Source organism: Camelus dromedarius, chromosome 2, assembly GCF_036321535.1.
Source record: "Camelus dromedarius isolate mCamDro1 chromosome 2, mCamDro1.pat, whole genome shotgun sequence".
NCBI lineage: Eukaryota > Metazoa > Chordata > Mammalia > Artiodactyla > Camelidae > Camelus > Camelus dromedarius.
This window is the reverse complement of record NC_087437.1, coordinates 8114151-8133552: the sequence shown is the minus strand read 5'-3', so window position 1 is coordinate 8133552 and position 19402 is coordinate 8114151. Positions and strand designations below refer to the sequence as shown.

The window sequence follows — 19402 nt, the reverse complement described above, 5'->3', positions numbered from 1 at the left end:
TGGCATTAAGGCTGGGCTGCTCATCCCTGGCCAGTTTCTCATCTTGGGCTTCCTGGCCTCTCACATTGTTACTGGATCTTGCTCTTCTCACACCTTTTCTCAATCTATCTATCATTCCCCTTCTTCCTTCCTTAGTCTATCCCAACAATAGTTTATATTTTCTCCCATTTTTTTAGCAAAGCAATTAACCTCTCTGTCTGACCATGTCTGTGGGCTTCCTCTTTGATACTCAGAGATGTCATCAAGATACTTGCGTAATCCTTGATGGCTCTCCCTCTAAGAGGAATTCTGCACTTGATATTTAACGTAATAAAGAAGTTCATCTGCCCATCTATATCCATCTGTCCATATTGTCATCCAGCCACCCCTCCTTTTAGCTAATCTGTCCACCCACGTGCTGCCACCTACACATTCATCCATCCACCCAACTCTCACTCAACCTCTCTGCTTTTTTCTGTCCTCACCCATTCCGCCCCATCCCCCTCCAGAGACCTCGAACACTCTTTACAGGAAGTTTCTTTCTTTCAGTTTTTAAAGAGAAACTTATGCTTTGCAGAAATAACTATCAGCTGCCTTGAAATGATAAGGGGAAATAGTTAAGAGGTACATTGCTGGGAATGAAGAGTTATTATCTTTGCTTGGGCAAAGGAAGGACAGATAGGACTCAAGTTAGAATCAAGTGAACAAAGCCAAGTGAGATTTGGGCCATTTACGGAAGGAGCTTGGCCAGGGGTGACGTTTGCAAGTGCCAAAAGTTAAGAGCCTTGGTGGAAATGTAAACCCCAGGCAAATGCACCCACACGCACTCAGAAATATCTAACACTTTATCTAGAATTTAGCTTGACTTCAGCCTACTCTCACTGTACTGATGATCACAGGACAGCCGATAATTAACCTGTGAACGATGATAAGATTATTTCTGAAAGTTGAATTCCTCAGCATGTCACAGAGGTCCTGTAATTGGATGGATCACTGAGAATGCACTGTAAAAAAAAAAAGCATTTGAATATATGCAGCATCTAATGTTTATATTCTACATGAGGATTGCTTTCAATTTGCTATTTGTGCTTACTATTTTTCTTAATTGTGTTAAGTAGTTGAAAGTAACTTTGTAGCACCAGAATCATAGACCAAATTTGAAATACATTCCATTCTTCAAAACTCTCCCCCTCTACTCTGACAATGACCAATTATTGCTTATTTTTCCCTTAGGCAGGAAAAGTTCTTCCGATTGGGTACAGAGTTGCAAGCTGCTTGACTGAAAAACTTCCCAGGGTGAGTGTTTTCAATATGCATCTGTGTGAACATAAGAGAAATGATTTTCAACATTTCTTGTGAAAGCTGTGTAAATTTAATGTGATCAATTTGGATTTTTTTTTTAAAACTGTACTTTGAGGCCCTCTATTGAGTTTGTCCAAGAAAGTGAAAATTCCAGGCTTACAATCTCCAGCTCTACTAAAATTAGTGGAGATTCCATTTATTTTTGATAGGAAAGTTATTTATGGTATGCTTCCTAACCTGGATATTGACTGTTTTCTGAATACAACTTCTAAAATATGTTGTTTATTTTCACTACAAAAGAAAATTTAGGATGTTTCATTATTTGGGACTGTGGTTCCCCATGTACTTACTACACTCATGTAAAGAAAGGTGTTCACTGACTGGTATAGATCATTCTTGCTAATATCGAAACAACTGTACTTGATAATCCTATTTTTTTGTCTCACTGTTTGTAGCCAGTGACCCCACCTGAGGCAAAAAAATTTTTCAACTTCAGATATCCACCTGCTGGAGCCGAAAGAGTATTTTACGGCAGAGCAAATGATCCTCAAATCGCACCTTGTTTGACACACGGCATAAGATCTAAAATTTCAATACCGGTAACTTCCTTTCTATTATTCCCTGTACCTTAATAATTTACTAAGGTGAAAATGCAAAACGAGGTGTTAGTGAAATCATCGGTCCCAATCTCTTTCCCACTCTTAGTCCTGGGCAGTGAAAAAAAACCCCAAGCAATGGCAGCCAAGAGAGTGTAGAAAAATCAATGGTTTGAGCCACAAACTATACATTCTCCCTTCAGATAATAAAAGCTGAGTTGCACTTCATTTTCTCACAGTAGCAAGAGATGCTGTCAAGGTTTGTTACAGAACAGTGCGGACAAAGGCTGGGCGATGCTACCTAGAGGCACTGAGCATGCTTATACATGCACTGAATGCGTGCAGGGTCTCGGTGTTCAATCAGTGACTGAATGGACAGTCCAGGGTCAGAAGACCTGATTTCATCTCTGGAGGGCACTTGTGGGAATCATGGGATTCTTGTGCTTGTCATTCCCACTTTTCTGGAAGATTTGAGTTGAGTAACCAGCGAGCTGGCCTCATAAACCTTTTAGCCCCAGTGCAAAGCCACGTTTCAACATGTTTAAGCTGCATAGTCCCACTTCTGACAGCTCATTTGAAGGTAAGCAAAGGCAATGCTAAGGAAATGTTTTCCCACAATCCTGTTCTCTTCTCCCCGGGTATTGATTGGAGTTTCAGTTTTCAGATTTTTACCTTTTTGTTGTTGTTGTTGTGGCATCTTTGCTTTGTATGATTTCTTTAGGCAAAGGTATTGATAAACCCACAGCCAATTACAACATTTCAACAGAAAATTAAAGATAAAAAGGAATCAGTATATTTTAGCAGTCGACGAGCACCGCTGGGAAAATCTCACGATCAGACGCCGGGATTACCCAAAGGCCTGGATACACTCAATACGACGTTTGGGACAGCAGTCGTCAGAGGTAGTGAAAAAGTAAGGGGTGGGGTGGTGGTGATGAAAGAAGTTTTCTTAGAAAATAGGATTATATATCCTATTGGGATGGTGTTCAGTGCAGGTGTAAATTATGATTCAAGAATGAAAGATGGGGTCGGAGCAAGAAAGTTACTCTCAGACCCAGAAGCCTTAGGGTTTACGTGTGTCAAGGCAGTGAAATGTCAGGGTTTGGAGAGGTGACTCATGGGGCAGAGTAGAGGTGGTATAAAGGCAGGAAAAAGACCCAGGGAAGTGGACACTGGGGCCAACTGTGAGGGCTGTTACCCGCTACCACCCCCCATCTATTTGTGTGATTTATTACACACCAATGCCTCTGATGTGTTCATAAGTCTTAACCCTTTTTTTTTTTTAATGGAGGTACTGGGGATTGAACCCAGGACCTCGTGTATGCTAAGCAGGTGCTCTACCACTGAGCTGTTACCCTCCCCCATAACTGTTAACTCTTCGTGAACCGCTGTTTCATACAACAGACCACGAAACAGATAAGTTTGGTAAATTCTGCATACTGTGCTCATTCATGCAGATCCGTGATGTCTACCTGCATATTAACCAAACAGGCAGATCCCCCTTTCATTTTGAGAGGGAGCAGAGCACATCTTTCAATAAAGGACTTAGAATAGAACTGGTCACAGGTCATTATTTCTTCTGAATGCAGCTCTTGCCACGTTGTTGGGTGCTCTCCTTGACACCTTTTTTTCACGTTTACCCAGTTCTCCTAGCCTCTTCAGGTCCCTCATCCTTCCCTCCAGATTAAAAGAAAAAAAATTCCATTTTTCTTTTTCATTCTGCAGAGGAATTCACTTCTCTTTGTCTTTCTGCATCCATTAAGGCTCTGTTCCAGGAACTGTATCATTTTTTTTTTTTTTTTCACCAAAAGGCCCATTAGATTATTTTCCTTAACATAGTGACATACATTCTGGAGATAAATGATGCCTTTCTCTTGGGATGAAAAATCTGCAGTACGACTTTATTGTATTAGATCTAAAGTTAACATTTGTTAAACTTTGGAACAGGAAAAATGTATTTTAGAATGGGTAAAATATCTGTTTTTCTTTTAAGTGGGATTAAGAATTGTATTTAAGCAGACGTGGCATTACAGTATTTCACTGATTATATCATAATGGCTATCTGGGATTAGTTCATTTAATATGGAAAGTACTGTCTAGATGTGCCTCATTTAAATATGCAATAGAAGGAATGTTCCAAAATGTTATGTGTATATGTGTATCAACAGGTGTAATGGTTCATGTATCATAAAGAAGCACTGATTTACAGGATTATTCTGAGTCACAAAACCTTTTGGTATTCTTAAATGTTTGTTTACAGACCCCAATTCTTGGGAGAAAGTCAATAGAAAGAAAACATCTTAATATATGTCGTTAGGTTGAAAGAGAAGACTGAAATTGTAAATGGAATTATATTTAAAAATCATTACATAAAACAATAAAAATAAAATAATTCACTGGATATAAAATCCCCAGGACCACAGTCCTGGGAGAGCAACTGTTCCACCTGCTCCAGGTTTGGGACTAGTAGGAAGAAGAATTTCTTCCTGATTTCAGTGATTACTCTGGCACTTTCAGTTACTTTGAAGATGGATATTCACATCAAAGCAGATTAAGGGTGTGTGCTCCAGTCTACAGCTGGTAAAATTTGCATGAAGTTTTCCCAACAGGTCATCCGGGTTTCTGAAACTGATTTGTGATTCAAATTTGCCTAGAGCATCTTGGGAAGTCTGGAGCAAACTAAAATAAAAATTGTCCAGAGATTCCAAATTGGGCTTGGAATATGGCTCAGGACAACTAAAGTGGTTAACTGATACAGAGTTCTGACATTCTTCAGAATTCTAGAGAGTGAGCCTGTTCGAGTGTGGGTCCCTAAGACAGCAAACATCTGGGCTATTCCTGTCTTTCTTGATAAACCTTTGTGCTGGCTTTGTGCCCATGTAGCTTATGCAATCAGCATACCTAGTTTGTCATTTGCTCTAGTTGATTTAAATGTTATAAACAGATAATCTGTTATAACAGATACATGTTACTATATATAAAACAGATAAGCTACAAGGACCTACCATATATAGCACAGGGAACTATATTCAATATCTTGGGGTAACCTACAATGAAGAAGAATATGAAAAGGAATATCTGTCTGTATACATATAAGTGAAACATTATGCTGTATACCAGAAATGGACACATTGTAACTGCCTATACTTCAATTAAAAAAAGTTTTAAAAGAATTTGAAAAAAAAGTATGTGTATGTATAAATGAATTGCTTTGCTGTACACCTGAAACTAACATTGTAAATTAACTGTACTTCAATAAAAAATAAAATTTTTTAAAAAGAGAAAAAAATACGAGGAAAAATACCTTAAAAGTGATTTCATTAATTCTTCCTTCAGGATTATCCGCTAAAGATGTGGTGAATCCACCAAAATCCTATAAAGAAGTATTTGAAGAAGGACAGGAAGGACACGACCTGTATATTGTTTCTCACAATGATTATTATGTAGGTAAGTGTCCTCGTGTGTGAAACAGGCCTGAGCACATGAGACTCTCAGGAATGTGAAGACAAACAGAGGAGATAATGGGCTTAAAGTTAAAAGCCTGACATATATAGGTGATCAATAAAAATAACATATTATTTATAGGTTATTAGTCCCGATAGCTGGGAACACATACACCTATGCATTTTGTGCATTAAATGCAGAAAAATATGTATCACCAAAATGATAAAACAGCTAAGAAAGATTAAATGTTAGTCTAATCTTGTTTTAGTGGCTTTAGGCTTAAAAAATACCACTCTTATTCAAATGTCAGGATTATTCGAAGTGCTTTATAGGAGGAATGTTAGATAGTGATCAAGTGCAGAAATTTTTGAATCCAATCAGATTCAAGTCCTAGCTTGTCCCTTTATTATCTTTTAGACTTTGAATTTTTTACTTATCACAATCCATTTTAATTTATTTAGTAGGAATAATAATACTGTGAGGATTAAGTGAGTGCCTGAAAAATGCTTGGCATAATGCCTGGCACATAGCAAGGGCTCAGTAACTATTAGCTGTTATTACTATTATTACATGACCTTGACTTGAAGTAGCCTATTGCTGGAATTATTCTGTAGCATAACTAAAAGGCAATGGATGTCTAAGTGCTGTAGCCTACAATTTAATTGCTGACGTCTTGATGCCAGGTAAAATCCTTTCATCATTTATATTTATCTTTCTCCTACATCATGTTTCCATTCACTTTCCAAATATTAACACAAGGAATTCTTGTCCCACCAGTCCTCCCCCGTCACGTGGGAGCAGGCCTCTGTCGTCTGTGCCCAAATGCTTGCAGTCTCCTGCGCTGTTACAGTTTCATTCTTTGTCTCACTCTCATTTTCATTGTCAATGAGAACATAACGTGCTTCATGCAAGATAAGGTTAGTTCTGTTGCTTAAGTCAGAAGTCTCCCCTCCTCCCCTTTTATTTTTCACAGGAGAAGCAAAGAACCGAAAGTATAACCCATCAAGTTTTCATAGGTTTAACTTGTATGGGGTCCCAACACCACATTTTAATGATGGACGAAACATGGCAAAAACGTTATATTGGCTTCAGGAACTACAAATGTAAGTTTAAGTATATTGTGTCTTGGAACAAGTGTTAGATATATGGCATATGGACTTAAAGAAAAGTTGATTTATTAAATTTATTTTTTGAAGAGGTAACGCACTGACGTGGTTCAAACATAAAAATAACAGAAAAAGACGCACAATGATATGTCTTCCGAACTATCTAGTTCCCCCAAAGATAACTATGATACTGTTTTGTGTGTGTGTGTTTGAGTGTACATTGTGTATGTGTGATTCTAAAGTTACTTTATGCCTTTTCAGCAGGTCTGAAGACACACATGACTTTTTTTTACCTGAGGTATAGTCAGTTGACAATGTGTCAATCTTTGGTGGACAGCATAATGTTTCAGTCATGCATACACATACATATATTCCTTTTCATATTCTTTTTCATTATAGGTTACTACAAGATAGAGATTAGAGTTCCCTGTACTATAGACAGTAGAAACTTGTTTATCTATTTATAGATAGTAGTATCTGCAAATCTCGAACTCCCAATTTATCCCTTTCCACCCCTCTTTCCCCCTGGTAACCACAAGTTTGTTTTCTACATACACGAACGTTTTTAATCTATGGGATCAACTCTGTTATGTTTCTTAAAGATGGTGGGCTTTCAAATCTCTACAAACATGTCCCACGTAACTGACCTGTCATCTGTCGTTCAGCTCTGTTTAATAGAGATTTGAGCGCCTGAGTATCTGACTTAACTCTGCAAACTGTGACCTCTTTATGCCTGCATTCTATATATGACCACTTTCTTAAGAAATTAAAATAAAATTTCTTAGTTTTCCACTTCTTGTCTTATATTTTATATCTAAGTCAACAAATATTGGGAGATTACTCACAAAATCCGTATTTCCTACTATGCTTAAAAAAATCAGAAGACTGAAAACACTGAACAGTGGCCCTGAAAGATTTATCCATATTCTAACTCCCAGAACCTATGAATGTTATCTTATATGGGAAAAGGGTCTTTGCAAATGCAACTAAGTTAAAGATTCTGAGCTGAAGAGACCACTCTGGATTATGTGGGTGGGCCCTGAGTCCAGTGACAGGTGTCCTTATAAGGAAAAGGCAGAGGGAGACTGGAGACAGAAGAGAGACATACGGGAGAGAAGACGCTATGAAGACAGAGGAGACTGTGATGATGTGGCATCAAGCCAAGGAAGTCCAAAGGATGCCCACAGCCTCCAGATGCTGGAAGAAGCAATGAACAGATTCTCCCCCCGAGCCTCTGGGGGGAGTGCAGCCTGATCTCAGACTCGGTCTCCAGTACTGTGAGAGAACTCACCTTTCTCTTGCGTCAAGCCACATGTTTGTGGTAATTTGTTCTAGCAACCACAGGAAATGAATATACCGGGCCTGCATTTCTATACATCAGTGGTGGGAGTGGATTACTTTTGCCCTTCGCTCTCTTTAAAGGATATACCGGCCCTCCAAGTTTCCACAGGCCCCTGTGTGCACACGGACTTTGCGTTCCCTCGGGCACCTGGCCTGCTTTGCTCATTTGCCTGTGTGGTCGCTGCGGTCACACCTCCCGGTTACTGAGGCAAAGTGCTAAGTACTTTATATATTATCGATTTCATCCTACCAACAACTCGACGGGGTAGGTGTACTATACTTTTTATCCCTTCTATTTTACAGATGAAGAAACTGAGGTAAGAGAAGTTAAATCATCTGCCCAAGATCATGCAGCTAAGAAGTACTGGAGGAGGAATGCAACCTGGCAGTGTGTTTCCAGAGGCTGCCCCTAACCAGTACACCAGCTTTATAGGCACTTGACCCTGTGATCACAGGCCTCAAATATTGATTTCCAGTCTCCTTCTACTCCTTTATTATATGAGTTTCTAATACTTGAATTATTCAAAACAATAATGGTAAAACACAAACACAGGTGAAATTCTTAAAATATTATAGTAAACCCACATGAGAAGTAAACCCAGACACAACATTATAAAATGACTATAACTCAATAAAAAAATGTTTATATATTAAAAAATAAAAGTAAACCCAGTTTTCTTTAGGGTACAGAAGAGCTCATAAAACAAATATTCATTAATTTATCATGATTAGAGTGGTTAAACCATATGTAAAGGAAAACATGAAGAAACAATTAAAATATTTGACTGTAGATATTTATAATTCAATAAAATGTTGAAATTGATATTTAAAGGGAGATAACAAATATGGTTTACCCATTTCTGAAAGCTTAGAAATATAAACCTGCTATCAATTTATAAAAGATACGAAATAAACACAATGACAATGTAGTCCTTAAGAAAGTCCTAAGAGCAGAGCCTTTGGTCGTGAACAAGGACATATTTATCAATGACTTGGGGTAGTCATAGAAAAACACACTGAATTTATAAAAGCAGGCAGTATGTAAGATACATTTCCCTCCAATTTGTCTCTACCCCCAAGGAAACATCATTGATGGAACAATGTTTTATTTGATCATACTTTCTGTATTTCAAAACTTAGTTGGAAAATTGCTGCTGAAACAATAGAGATTATTCTCCTGGTTTGCTGGATTTTAAAAAGAACTTACTATTTCATTCTTCAATGTGATTTCTATTATAAACTTGGAGCTAAGCGTGTTTATTTACCTCTCAATTTGACATGCACCATTTTATTTCATTTACTCTTAACTTTGAAGGGATGTATTTCTTCCATAAAACTATCTCTAGCTATATTCTGTTTGTGACTTTTGGTCTGAAGAATCATTTAGAATCTTGAAACGGTAGGCGGTGTATGTGTGTGTGTGTGTGTGTGTGTGTGTGTGTGTGTGTGTGTGTGTGTGTGTATGAAAAAATTCACTGGCATGCAAAAGACTTTACTCTGAGTTGGCTGGGGAATGCTGCGAGGTGTGTACTGATGTTACAGTTATTGATATTCTGACATACATGGCTGTTCACAAATACTTCCTGATTCTCCCAGAAACATAATCCAAGCCCTTTTAGGCTGAAAAGTGTAGCCTCCATGATTTGGGATCCTTACACTTACATTTGTTCAAATTACAGCCTTTAAACTGCCATTGATTTATTCTGACTTTACCCATATTGTTCTTTTTCCCCTTTCTGAACTAAGGGGAAGTAAACGAAGAAGTAAGAGATGAATTACTTATTTCATCTTTTGTTTCTCCACAGAGTGTCACTCTTCTCCAGAAATTTATTCAGCTCCATATTCTACAGTACAAGAAATAGTTTTAAAAGCAAATGGAGTTTAAGAATTTAATGTTCATTGTTTTTAGTCTGAGCAAAACAATAGAGAATTTATTAATTTTAATGTTATTAAATAGTGGTGGTATAATTCCACAGTTCTCAAAAGAAATTACACTCATTTAATCACAGTGATAGAAGTAATGAAATTATATTACAGAAAATTGGCAAAATAAAATCACCCATAATCCTGTCACCTGCATTCAACCATTATTATCTTTTTAATCTATTTCTTTCTAGTGTGGCTTCCTGTGTAGATTTCTGCATAGCTTTAATCAGAGTGCAACCTCATTTTATATCCTGCTTTTCCACTTGACATAAAATAATTTTATATTGCTGTGTTATTCTTAATAACCAACATTTAAAATGCAAAAAGTGTATTCCTGTTAATGTGATGTAATTTAATCATCCTCCGTGATTGAACATTTAGATTCTTTGCTTTTTTTTCCATTATAGTCAATGAGGCTACAAGCATTTTTATGAATATAACTTCTCCACACTTTTAATTATGTGGATTATCTCCTTATGATTGGTTTCCAGATGTACATAAGAGAGGATGAAGATTTTTATCCTCACTGAATCATATTACCAAATTATTTCCAAAGGGATTATAGCAATTGCACTAGCAATCTACAAGTGTTTTACCAAACTTTTTGCCAATCTTAGTCTCTCTCCCTCTCTTTACTTACATACTATGTTAAAAGTGGCACTTTATTTTACATTTAAAAGTGTTCTTTTATTTCAAGTTTCTCTTATTACTGAGAAGTATTATAATTTCTCCATATATTTGTTTACTAGATGTGAGTTATTTGTTCATATCCTTTGGTTATTTATTTGATGCTTACTTTTCTTCTAGCAATTTTAGGAGTTACACTTAGAAGAATGATATTAACACTTCGGTTTTATTTCCCCAAAAATATTTTTGTCTGCTTGTCTTATTCTTTAATCATAATTTTACACTCTATTATAAACTTATCTTTACACTAAACACATAAAGCTTTCTTTTTAGCATATAGCTTCTTTTGAAACTGGAATTACTATTACTATTTTTTGGGGGGATAATTATGTTCATTTATTTATTCTTGTTACTATTATTTTTTAAAGGGGATACTGGGGATTGAACCCAGGACCTTGTGCACACTGAGCACTGCACTCTACCCCTGAGCTACACCCTCCCCCCAAAACTGGAATTATTTTTTGATGGCCCAAATGATACGGTGGTAGTCCTCACATATGTGTATTAGGTAGCCAAGAATACTTTAGGTAATACAGATACCTGACAATTTTCTCATCTTACAGGAAAAGAGGAGCTAAGATCGTATCCAAGAAAGTTGATGATTTCAAAGAAAAGTTTCAACATAAGCTTGGAAGAGTTTTAGATCCGTAAGTCGACAATTAACTTAGAATTGATACTTTTTTTGGCTCAAATTTAAAAAGTACTCTTGTGGAATTTTGGTTTGTGTTCTGTTAGATTCTACCTTCTCAATAAGAATCATCCTTTTGTGTCACTCAGGGAACTCGATTAGCTTCTACAGAGCTTGGGGTTCCAGGAAAGTGCTGAGTCCTCTCAGATGGAGAGGGCATTTGGAGAAGAGGGAGGAAGAATTTTGTGGAAAGCTTTATTTCTGGGCTATCAGAAATTTAACCTATTGTGCTACATTCCTCTCTCTCTCTCTCTCTATATATATATATACACTCGCATAATTCTGCTTTGAGTATGTTCTATTTTTTCGTTTTCAGTCTGGGCTACTGAAAGCCAGTAAAACCATTCAGCTATTGCTAATACAAGTGGAAGATTAGACAAAAGCTCTGTTGGAGAACTTCTGTTTGATCTTCATAGTTTGGTTATAGGAGAAAACTTAGCCTATTAAAAACATGTGGCAAACATATTTTAAATTCCAGGGATGCCATGTGGTGGGTATTTTCACTAAGGGATTTGTTTTCTTTGATAGCATTGCAGAAACAATGAACGTTCCCCCAGACCACACATTTGGGGCTTGTCTCCATCCGGACGAGTATGGTAAGTGTACAAACTTCCTTCTTAAAAAACAAATGACGACAGCAAAATCCCCCCAGAGTTCACCATCTCCTCCTCTCAAAGTTTCCAGTTTTAAAGGCTTAAAATATTACGTTAATTGTATTGAGAACAATTTGTAGCACAAGAAGGAAACAAAATGTTCACATTACATTTGAGATAGGTACAGTTTAAAGCCCTTGTAATGAATTCCTTATGCGTAGTTAAGGCTCAGAATTTATTTAGAAAATATAGTGGGTATTAAACAAGCCAAAGTGAAGTGAGGCAGCTTTTTAATGAATTCAAATATCGTACCAGGCCCTTGTGACTCAAAATGTGGTTGCAGACTGGCCATGTTGGCATCTCCTGCAAGTTCTTGGAAGTGCAGAATCTCAGGCTCCACCCCAGATCTACTGAATCTGAAACTGCGTTTTAACAACATTCCCGGATGAACTGGACGGATGTTCAAAGTCGAGAAAGCACTGTACTCTATGATCACGTAATTATAAATCACTCTTACCACCCATCATTCCATCAATTAATCAATCTACAAATCGGCAAAAGAAACTTCCCAGGATTTTGTCTTTAGTGCTAAGCCACACAGCAGCCCTTCAAAGGGAAAACTATGCCAAAGCTTATCAGGATTGGATTGCATATTAGTGGTTGTCAAAATACTGTCTGCAGTCTACCTGTGTTAAAATCATCCAGGGAATTTATTAAATACGCAGGTTCCTGGGACTCGTGTCCAGATATTCTGATTCAGTAGGCTCTCATGTACACTAGTTTAAGGACCACTATTGAAAATGTGTCAGCTAAAGTCCACTCCCTGACAAATTAAAGGTTTATCGAGCTTATGCAACTCAGTGTTTTAGAGCACTGTGAATCACCACATTAGGAGATCGTATTTTGGTTCTGTTTTTAGACAAACTGTTGTATGTTTAATGGATGCCCGCCCATCTGAGAGGCTCTTCATACACCTAGGGGTAGGTAAAGGATGATTTAGGAAACCCATCAGTTAGCCTGAAAAACAAGTAGGTAGTCTAAGTCAGCTGCCTAGTTGAGGGCAGGTTTAGGCTGGTGGGGGACCCATCTTGCTGTCTGTTGGATTCCTGGGGTCTAGCACACAGGACATTGTTTTCACTGGTATTTATAGCATGAATTGCTGAATCCAACACATAGTTTATCATGTTGACAATTAGACAACATTGACAAATTTCCTAAGAGTTGAGCTATTTTATCTTTATAAATTGAATGATAAGATAGTGTTATAAAATGAAAAGGAAGGACACTGACATTAATAGTTTAAAAAATATGATCAGTATCAGCCTTGGTACTGTACAGTGTAACTGTGAAAGGGGCCTGGAAGTCCTCTCTAGGTCTTTTCTGGAGCCCATGGATGGACACAGATGAACTCTAGTTGCCTTCTGTGATAACTATTGGGGTTAACTAACAGCATATATTCCGTGGAAAGATTCAGGGTTGGCCTGCTTCACAGGACATATTGGTTTCTTTACTGGACCTAGATTACTCCATTACCCTTACTTAGGGAAATAAGGCAGCTGCACAAAGAACACCTCATCCCGGGGCCCTGGGGTTGTTGGTTATGTTGAGATTCCTCTAGGAAGAGTGTAAGGGCTGTGCCAGCTCCCAGAATGCACCAGGGCAGAGGCGGCCTGACAGGGAATCCAGGACAGGTGGGCAGTGGTGCATCATGGGAACTGGCAGCAGGTAGAGTGGCTTTTCTGATGTCCCTGCTGTGGTAGTGAAGTCATGGGTCTGTCTCTTAGGGCCAGAGCTTGTACTCCTGATTTTACTCTGTAGAGCTGGCTTTTGAGTAACTGTCAGTGATTTGACATGAGCTTCACAAATATTCTTTTCAGGGGCGAGGCCAGAAGAAGGTGTCAGCGTATGTCTGTCTCACCCACTGGGCAGTTATATGTGTGGTGGGAAAACCAGCAGGGACTTGGAGATATAACCATTCAAATGGTTATTTTTGTATGTTAATGGAGAGGGAAGATCTCTCAAGATAAAAAACTCAACCAAGAGCCATCCTGTGGTGGAGGCAGGGCCTCCCTTATACAGAGCAGCCCCTAAAGGGTTTATGCAGGGAAGGGATGTGGAGGAGAAAAGGAAATCACACTTAGTTTTCAAAAATCACCCCTACTGGACCAAAATTTTATATAGATAGTATTTTTCTAATGGAAATAAAATAGCACGCAGATTAAAAAAAAAAACAAAAACTCACCCCTCACCATTTTGACCTCCTCTCGCAGAACTCGCTTTAGGATGGTCTGATGGTAGATGACCTCATCTCACATGATCTTGTTCTGAGGCACTTTCCCCGTTCCTGGAAGCACCACTGGCTGTGGACTTTTCACCCAGCCTCAGGGTCTACCCTTAGAAAGGAGACTTTTATCAGGATGTGCAGGATTAGCTCCTGATTTTATAATAAACTTAGAGGTGCTACGAGGACTTATTAAAGAGACCCTTCATAGAAAACAAACCTATGGTTGCCAGGGGGGAAGAGGAGTGGGCGGAGGGATAAATTGGGAGTTGGGGATTTGCAGATACACACTAGTATATATAAAACAGATAACCAACAAGGTCCTACTGTAGAGCACAGGGAACTATATTCAATATCTTGTAATAGCCTATAATGAAAAAAATACGAAAAGGAATATATATACATTTATATAAAATATATAACTGAATCACCGTGCTGTACACCAGAAATTAACACAACATTGTAAACCAACTATACACCAATTAAAAAAAAAACAAAGAGAGAACCTTGACAGAGCCTAATGTAGGACCTTGTACAGATTAGGTGTAAATATTAGTTATCTTGAATTACAACCAACGTTGCAATGTAAATTAATCTATCTGAAACATCACAGCCAACTGCCAGCATGACCCTGCTCCAGGAAAGCAGGAAGGGAGGGGTATAGCCCAGGGCAAAAAGAACAGAGGCAGAAGGTTTCTTCTGGTGACATCTACCAGGCTACCACATCTGAAGCAGCCTAGTCAACTCTGGTCTGTCACCATTAACATCCCAGGAATGGGGTTTATAAGCAGTGTGTATGTGTGTGTGTGTGTGTGTGTGTGTGTGTGTGTGGTGTGTGTGTGTGTGTGTGTACGTGTACGTACTTTCTGTGTGTCCTAATTTAGGGAAGTTCCTTTAAGTCATGAAAGAAAAGTGAAAGCGAGGGCCAGGCCTGGGGGCTGTAGCACGGGGACTGGAGAGGTCGTTGTAGGGGGTTGCGTGTCAGGACTCAGCTGACGTAGTGGATGGAGGCAGGTCTCCTGGGCTGGTGATGGGACAGGGGAAGGAGGAGGAGAAATGGGGACTGGAATATGCAGACTGCAAGCAGACTAGAAATGTTAGCGAGGGACAGGGAATTTGTGTCCAGTTTTTTACAAGGTTCCCCAAAGGTTTAGTCAACCCTGAGGCACACAGAGTGGCTCTCACATGGAATCAGCCCCAGTTTTCAGACCCTCAGCCTTGTAGACAAATTTCAGCTAAAAGGCAGACAGGCAAGGGCTTCGCTGTCTCAGGAAAGGACTTGACAGCTGAGCAGGCTGATGATTCCCCCATAAAATTCATTTTTTCATTGAGCACAGAGGTAACATAAAGCAGAAAAATTCATTTTTATCAATCAATTTGTATATATATATTTGTATACAAAAGGATTTTCTGTCATGCCATGTATAGTATTGGAGTTAGGATTTTTTTTTCATTCACAGAAGTTGCTAGATCTCTCTCTGTCTCTCTCAGGATGGGAATAGTGACAGACTTTAAATTCAGATAAAAGACTGTTCCTCACCCCCCCTCAATAGGAGCCGGTGATCTCATCCACAGAAGACTTCCCGGTGAGTATCTCCGAGGCAAGGACAGACAGCGAGCCCTGGTCGCGGCAGTGAGACATCACTTCAAGAAGGTTAACTACCAAAACTTTGACACTTTGCTGGCAGCCTTCAGGCACTACGACAAGGTGAGTAGCAAAGCGGAGGTGTTTGGTCTGTGCGTGGGCTTACAGGCTGGTGTGGATCAGGAGTCAGCCGATTACGGGACAAATCCAGTCCACCACCTGTTTTTGTCAATAGTTGCACATGCCCATTTGTTCTAAGTATTGCCTGTAGCATGTGTCTATCCACACGCAGAGCAGTGAGAATGAATGGCCTGTAGCACCTATGCTGCTTAGGTGTTGGCCCTTGATGGAAACATCTGCTGACCCCTGAGTAGATCAGTGCTGTCAAACTGGTTCTTTCACCACCATCAGTATCACCTGGGAACATACTAGAAATGCACCTTCTAAGGCCCACCCCAGACCTACTGAATTAGGGGCTCGGGTTGGGGGTCTCACAATTGTGGATTTTTTTTTTTTAAATTTATTTTTAAACAACAAGTTTCTACTGTACAGCACAGAGAACTATATTCAATATCTTGTACTAACCTATACTGAAAAATAATATGAAAAGGAATATATGTATGTATATGGATGACTGAAACATGATGCTGCACACCAGAAATTGACACAATATTGTAAACTGACTATACTTCAATAAAAAATTTAAAAGGAAAAAAAAAGAAACACATTTTTAAAATTTTCATACAATTTTAAAGGTTATTTTTCATTTACAGTTATTCCAAAATATTGGCTATATTCCTCTCTGCTGTACGACACCACCCTGAGCCTGTCTTACACCCAGTAGATTGTACCTCCCACTCCCTCACCGCTCTACTGCCCCTCCCCTCTCCCCACTAGTTTGTTCTTTGTATCTGTGAGTCTAGCAATTGTGTTTTAACAAGCCCTTCAGTGATTCTGACGCACGTTCAAGTCTGAGAACCACTGTTGTAGACCAGTGACTGTCGTGTGCTGGGAGCCTGGGGGATGGATGACCTACACCTAACTCTGAGTCTGTACACAGAGTGCCGTCAGTCTGATCTAAGTCAAGCCTACAATGCTCTCCCCGGGGGAGCAGGTGTATACTTCAGTTTTGAGAGAGCATGATCGTTCAGTTTTAAAGCCACTCTAAATTTTATTCTTTGAGCAAGTTAGATCAACCTTGGGCTGCATCATTTTAGGCCATCCAAGGGTTCCTTTTACCCAGCGGCACAGCCTTAGCTTACACCAACGAATGCTACAATACAAACTGCTGGTGAAACGCGGCATGTTTTTTATTAGTACACCCATGCAGCTTTTGTTTACTTTTGTCATCCTCTTTCTAAGGAAACCCAGTCCTTCTAAAGGAAATAACTGTGCTTCATCTAAGTATCTAGGTTGTCTTTACCTCATGAAAAGCATGAATTTTGCACAGATTGTGCACATGTTTTGACTTGGCTGCCAGGAAGCTTAGAGCCAATTTGGAGAAACACATCTAGTTTGTGAACATGATCTTATAGCATGTTTTGTGCGCTCTTTTTATTTCAGGTTTCATCTTATTTTATTCCAACTTTGTTTTCTCTTTACCCTGATTTCCTCACTTTTTTTTTTTTTGCGTCTACTTGTACTTATTTTTCTAAGTGGCCTTAAAACCACTTTAGAATGAGTCTGATATAAACAAATAAAAGCTTGTAAATAAACTGGTGAGGATGTAGTCCATCATAATCTTGATATGAGAAGAAAAAAAAAAAAAAGAGCAGGATAATTTTAGTTTATCTCCAAAGGAAAATATAATATTCTTAACCCATTCTAATGTTAAGTACAGTTTTAGAAAAGTTACACTTCACATTTTTTATCTTATCAAAAAAAATCTTGATCACTCATTGGCTAACTCATTTTAAGCCCACTCATTTTACTTGGTTTTAGATTAGGGCCTGTGTGCCTGTGTTGTAATGATGAACAAAAAGTGGGTTAAATATCCCGTTTAAGTTGGGACTAATTATGTAGGGACAAACGCCAATCAGTCATCGATGACATTTCTCACAAAGCTGTGTTTAAAGAAAATGTAAGTATTTGACTGTTTCTCTGGTTTTTAATAGAGACTGATTGCTATTTACAGGTAATTTTAAAGTTACTCTTCAGAATTGAAATACATAAGCTAAAACATACATTTTAAACTTTGCTCAGATCCAAGTAGCTACAAAGATGACATCAGGGAAACTGACACAGAGAACCCAGCACGATGCATGGAGCTCTGCTTTTTAAAAATTCTTCATTTTAAATGTAATTAAAGGCAAGACGATCATCTTAACAGCTGTTGATTATCTTAGTGAACCACCAGGCACGTTCCTTACGATAAAATTAAATTAAGCAGGGAGGAAATTACAGAGAATTATTTAATGCTGATAAACCTCTTAAACAGTTAACTTTTAATATGCACAATGTAGTGCTCGGTGTCTTTGAGGAGGTTTTTCTCTGAGAGGGTAATAAGACGTGGGCCTTCCTAGTACAGCTGTAGGAGGGTTTTTGATGATTTGAATCTTACATTGTTGAATGCCCAGATTTAATTTAATTGAAAAGCAAAACAAAGCAGAACAAATAAACTGTGGTTTCCTAAATGAATCTTCTTGGCTTAGAGGATTAATTCTGTTATTTGCTGAACACTCATAATACATTGAACATTATTCCAGACAATGTGTCGGCTTTCCACGTAGGGGACTTAAAATCTAGAGGGGAGGAAAAACAAAAAAGACTCATCATGTCCAAGAATGGTCACAGCAGAGTCTCAAGTTTTTAAAATAGGTATATATAATTCCAGCTCCTTTTATTCTAATTATCCAGGAAGTAGCTGAGAGGCGATGGTTCCTTTTTGGGGACAGCTGCAATCAACGACAGAACTGGCTGACAATGACACGTGAGCCAGGGGCTTGGTGAGGAAGGCAGGCAGTTTTTGAGAAGGCTCTTCCAAAGCTCAGTAATACCAGATGGCGCTGGACGGTTGGGAGCAGGAGAGCTGCACTGAATACTCTGACTAACAGCTCACTGTAGGGGAACCTCTGTGCTACCGGGCGCTGTCAGACTGAAAACGGTCCGGAAAGCAAAACACATGACTCGGATTCATTTCACAGGCCATATACTCTTGTGACTGATTGGACTGGAAGAGCAATTCCATCACCTGAAAGTGTGTCAACACTGGGATGCACCACCAGCAGTTCTGAGAGGGGACAAAGGTTCCACGGAGTCCGAGTGCCAGGAGCATGTGATGCCTTGTGTGTGAAGTGTCCTCCCTGACCATGAGGAAGATGAGTCAGCTTGTGGCAGGAGTCACAAGTTTGGCATGTGGTGGTAGCCCGTGCCTCAGAAAAGTGGACCACTTCACGCTGCGCCCGGTCAGACGGTGGGTGTATTGCCGTGTCCGGTGCCGCCGTGGATCCAGGCAGTGATGGTGGCCATCAGTGGTTCAGGCTCAGCCTGAAGCTTGACTCTCGTCATCAGCACCAGAGGGTGAGCCCTTATCCTGGGCATCTGTGAATCACCTGGATGGTTCAATTAGCAGCCATGATTTGTTTCCCTAGCTTTCAGTCTCAAAAAGAGGTGTCTTGAATATTCCAGTTTCTAGTTTTCCAAGTGGCAACCAAATGGGCAGGCCATTGGCCACAGTCCAAAAGTCAGTAAAAATGTAACAGATTCATCCAGGAAAGTATTGGCCAAAGCTGTGAGAATAACCTTGAGTTCTGCCCACGGAGTAGAGTGACTATGCCCATGTTTGGTCCTTCACAGCCCTCACTGAGGTTGGAAGCCACAGCAGATCAGTGAGCACCACTGGGTTTCAGGTCAATGAACCGGGCCCAGAGGCTCT

At 39.2% G+C, this 19402-nt stretch overlaps 1 protein-coding gene and 1 long non-coding RNA gene across 3 annotated transcripts in view; one reads left to right on the top strand and one right to left on the bottom strand.

Moving 5' to 3' along the window:
- LOC116158271 (uncharacterized) overlaps positions 1 to 19402 on the bottom strand; it is a 59919-nt gene that overhangs the window by 18979 nt on the left and 21538 nt on the right. The window contains exon 2 of the long non-coding RNA XR_004142542.2: positions 13905 to 14055. This is a non-coding gene — a long non-coding RNA (uncharacterized LOC116158271). The remainder of the gene's footprint in view (positions 1 to 13904; positions 14056 to 19402) is intronic.
- EFHB (EF-hand domain family member B) overlaps positions 1 to 19402 on the top strand; it is a 46285-nt gene that overhangs the window by 15432 nt on the left and 11451 nt on the right. The window contains exons 2-9 of one of the 2 annotated variants that reach the window (XM_010975365.3): positions 1213 to 1275; positions 1737 to 1880; positions 2599 to 2779; positions 5214 to 5324; positions 6295 to 6424; positions 10945 to 11028; positions 11598 to 11665; positions 15497 to 15651. In XM_010975365.3, coding sequence (XP_010973667.3) covers positions 1213 to 1275; positions 1737 to 1880; positions 2599 to 2779; positions 5214 to 5324; positions 6295 to 6424; positions 10945 to 11028; positions 11598 to 11665; positions 15497 to 15651 — 936 coding nt within the window. Of the gene's footprint in view, positions 1 to 1212; positions 1280 to 1736; positions 1881 to 2598; positions 2780 to 5213; positions 5325 to 6294; positions 6425 to 10944; positions 11029 to 11597; positions 11666 to 15496; positions 15652 to 19402 lie in introns of both variants that reach the window. The other variant, XM_010975366.3, reaches the window with a different exon arrangement.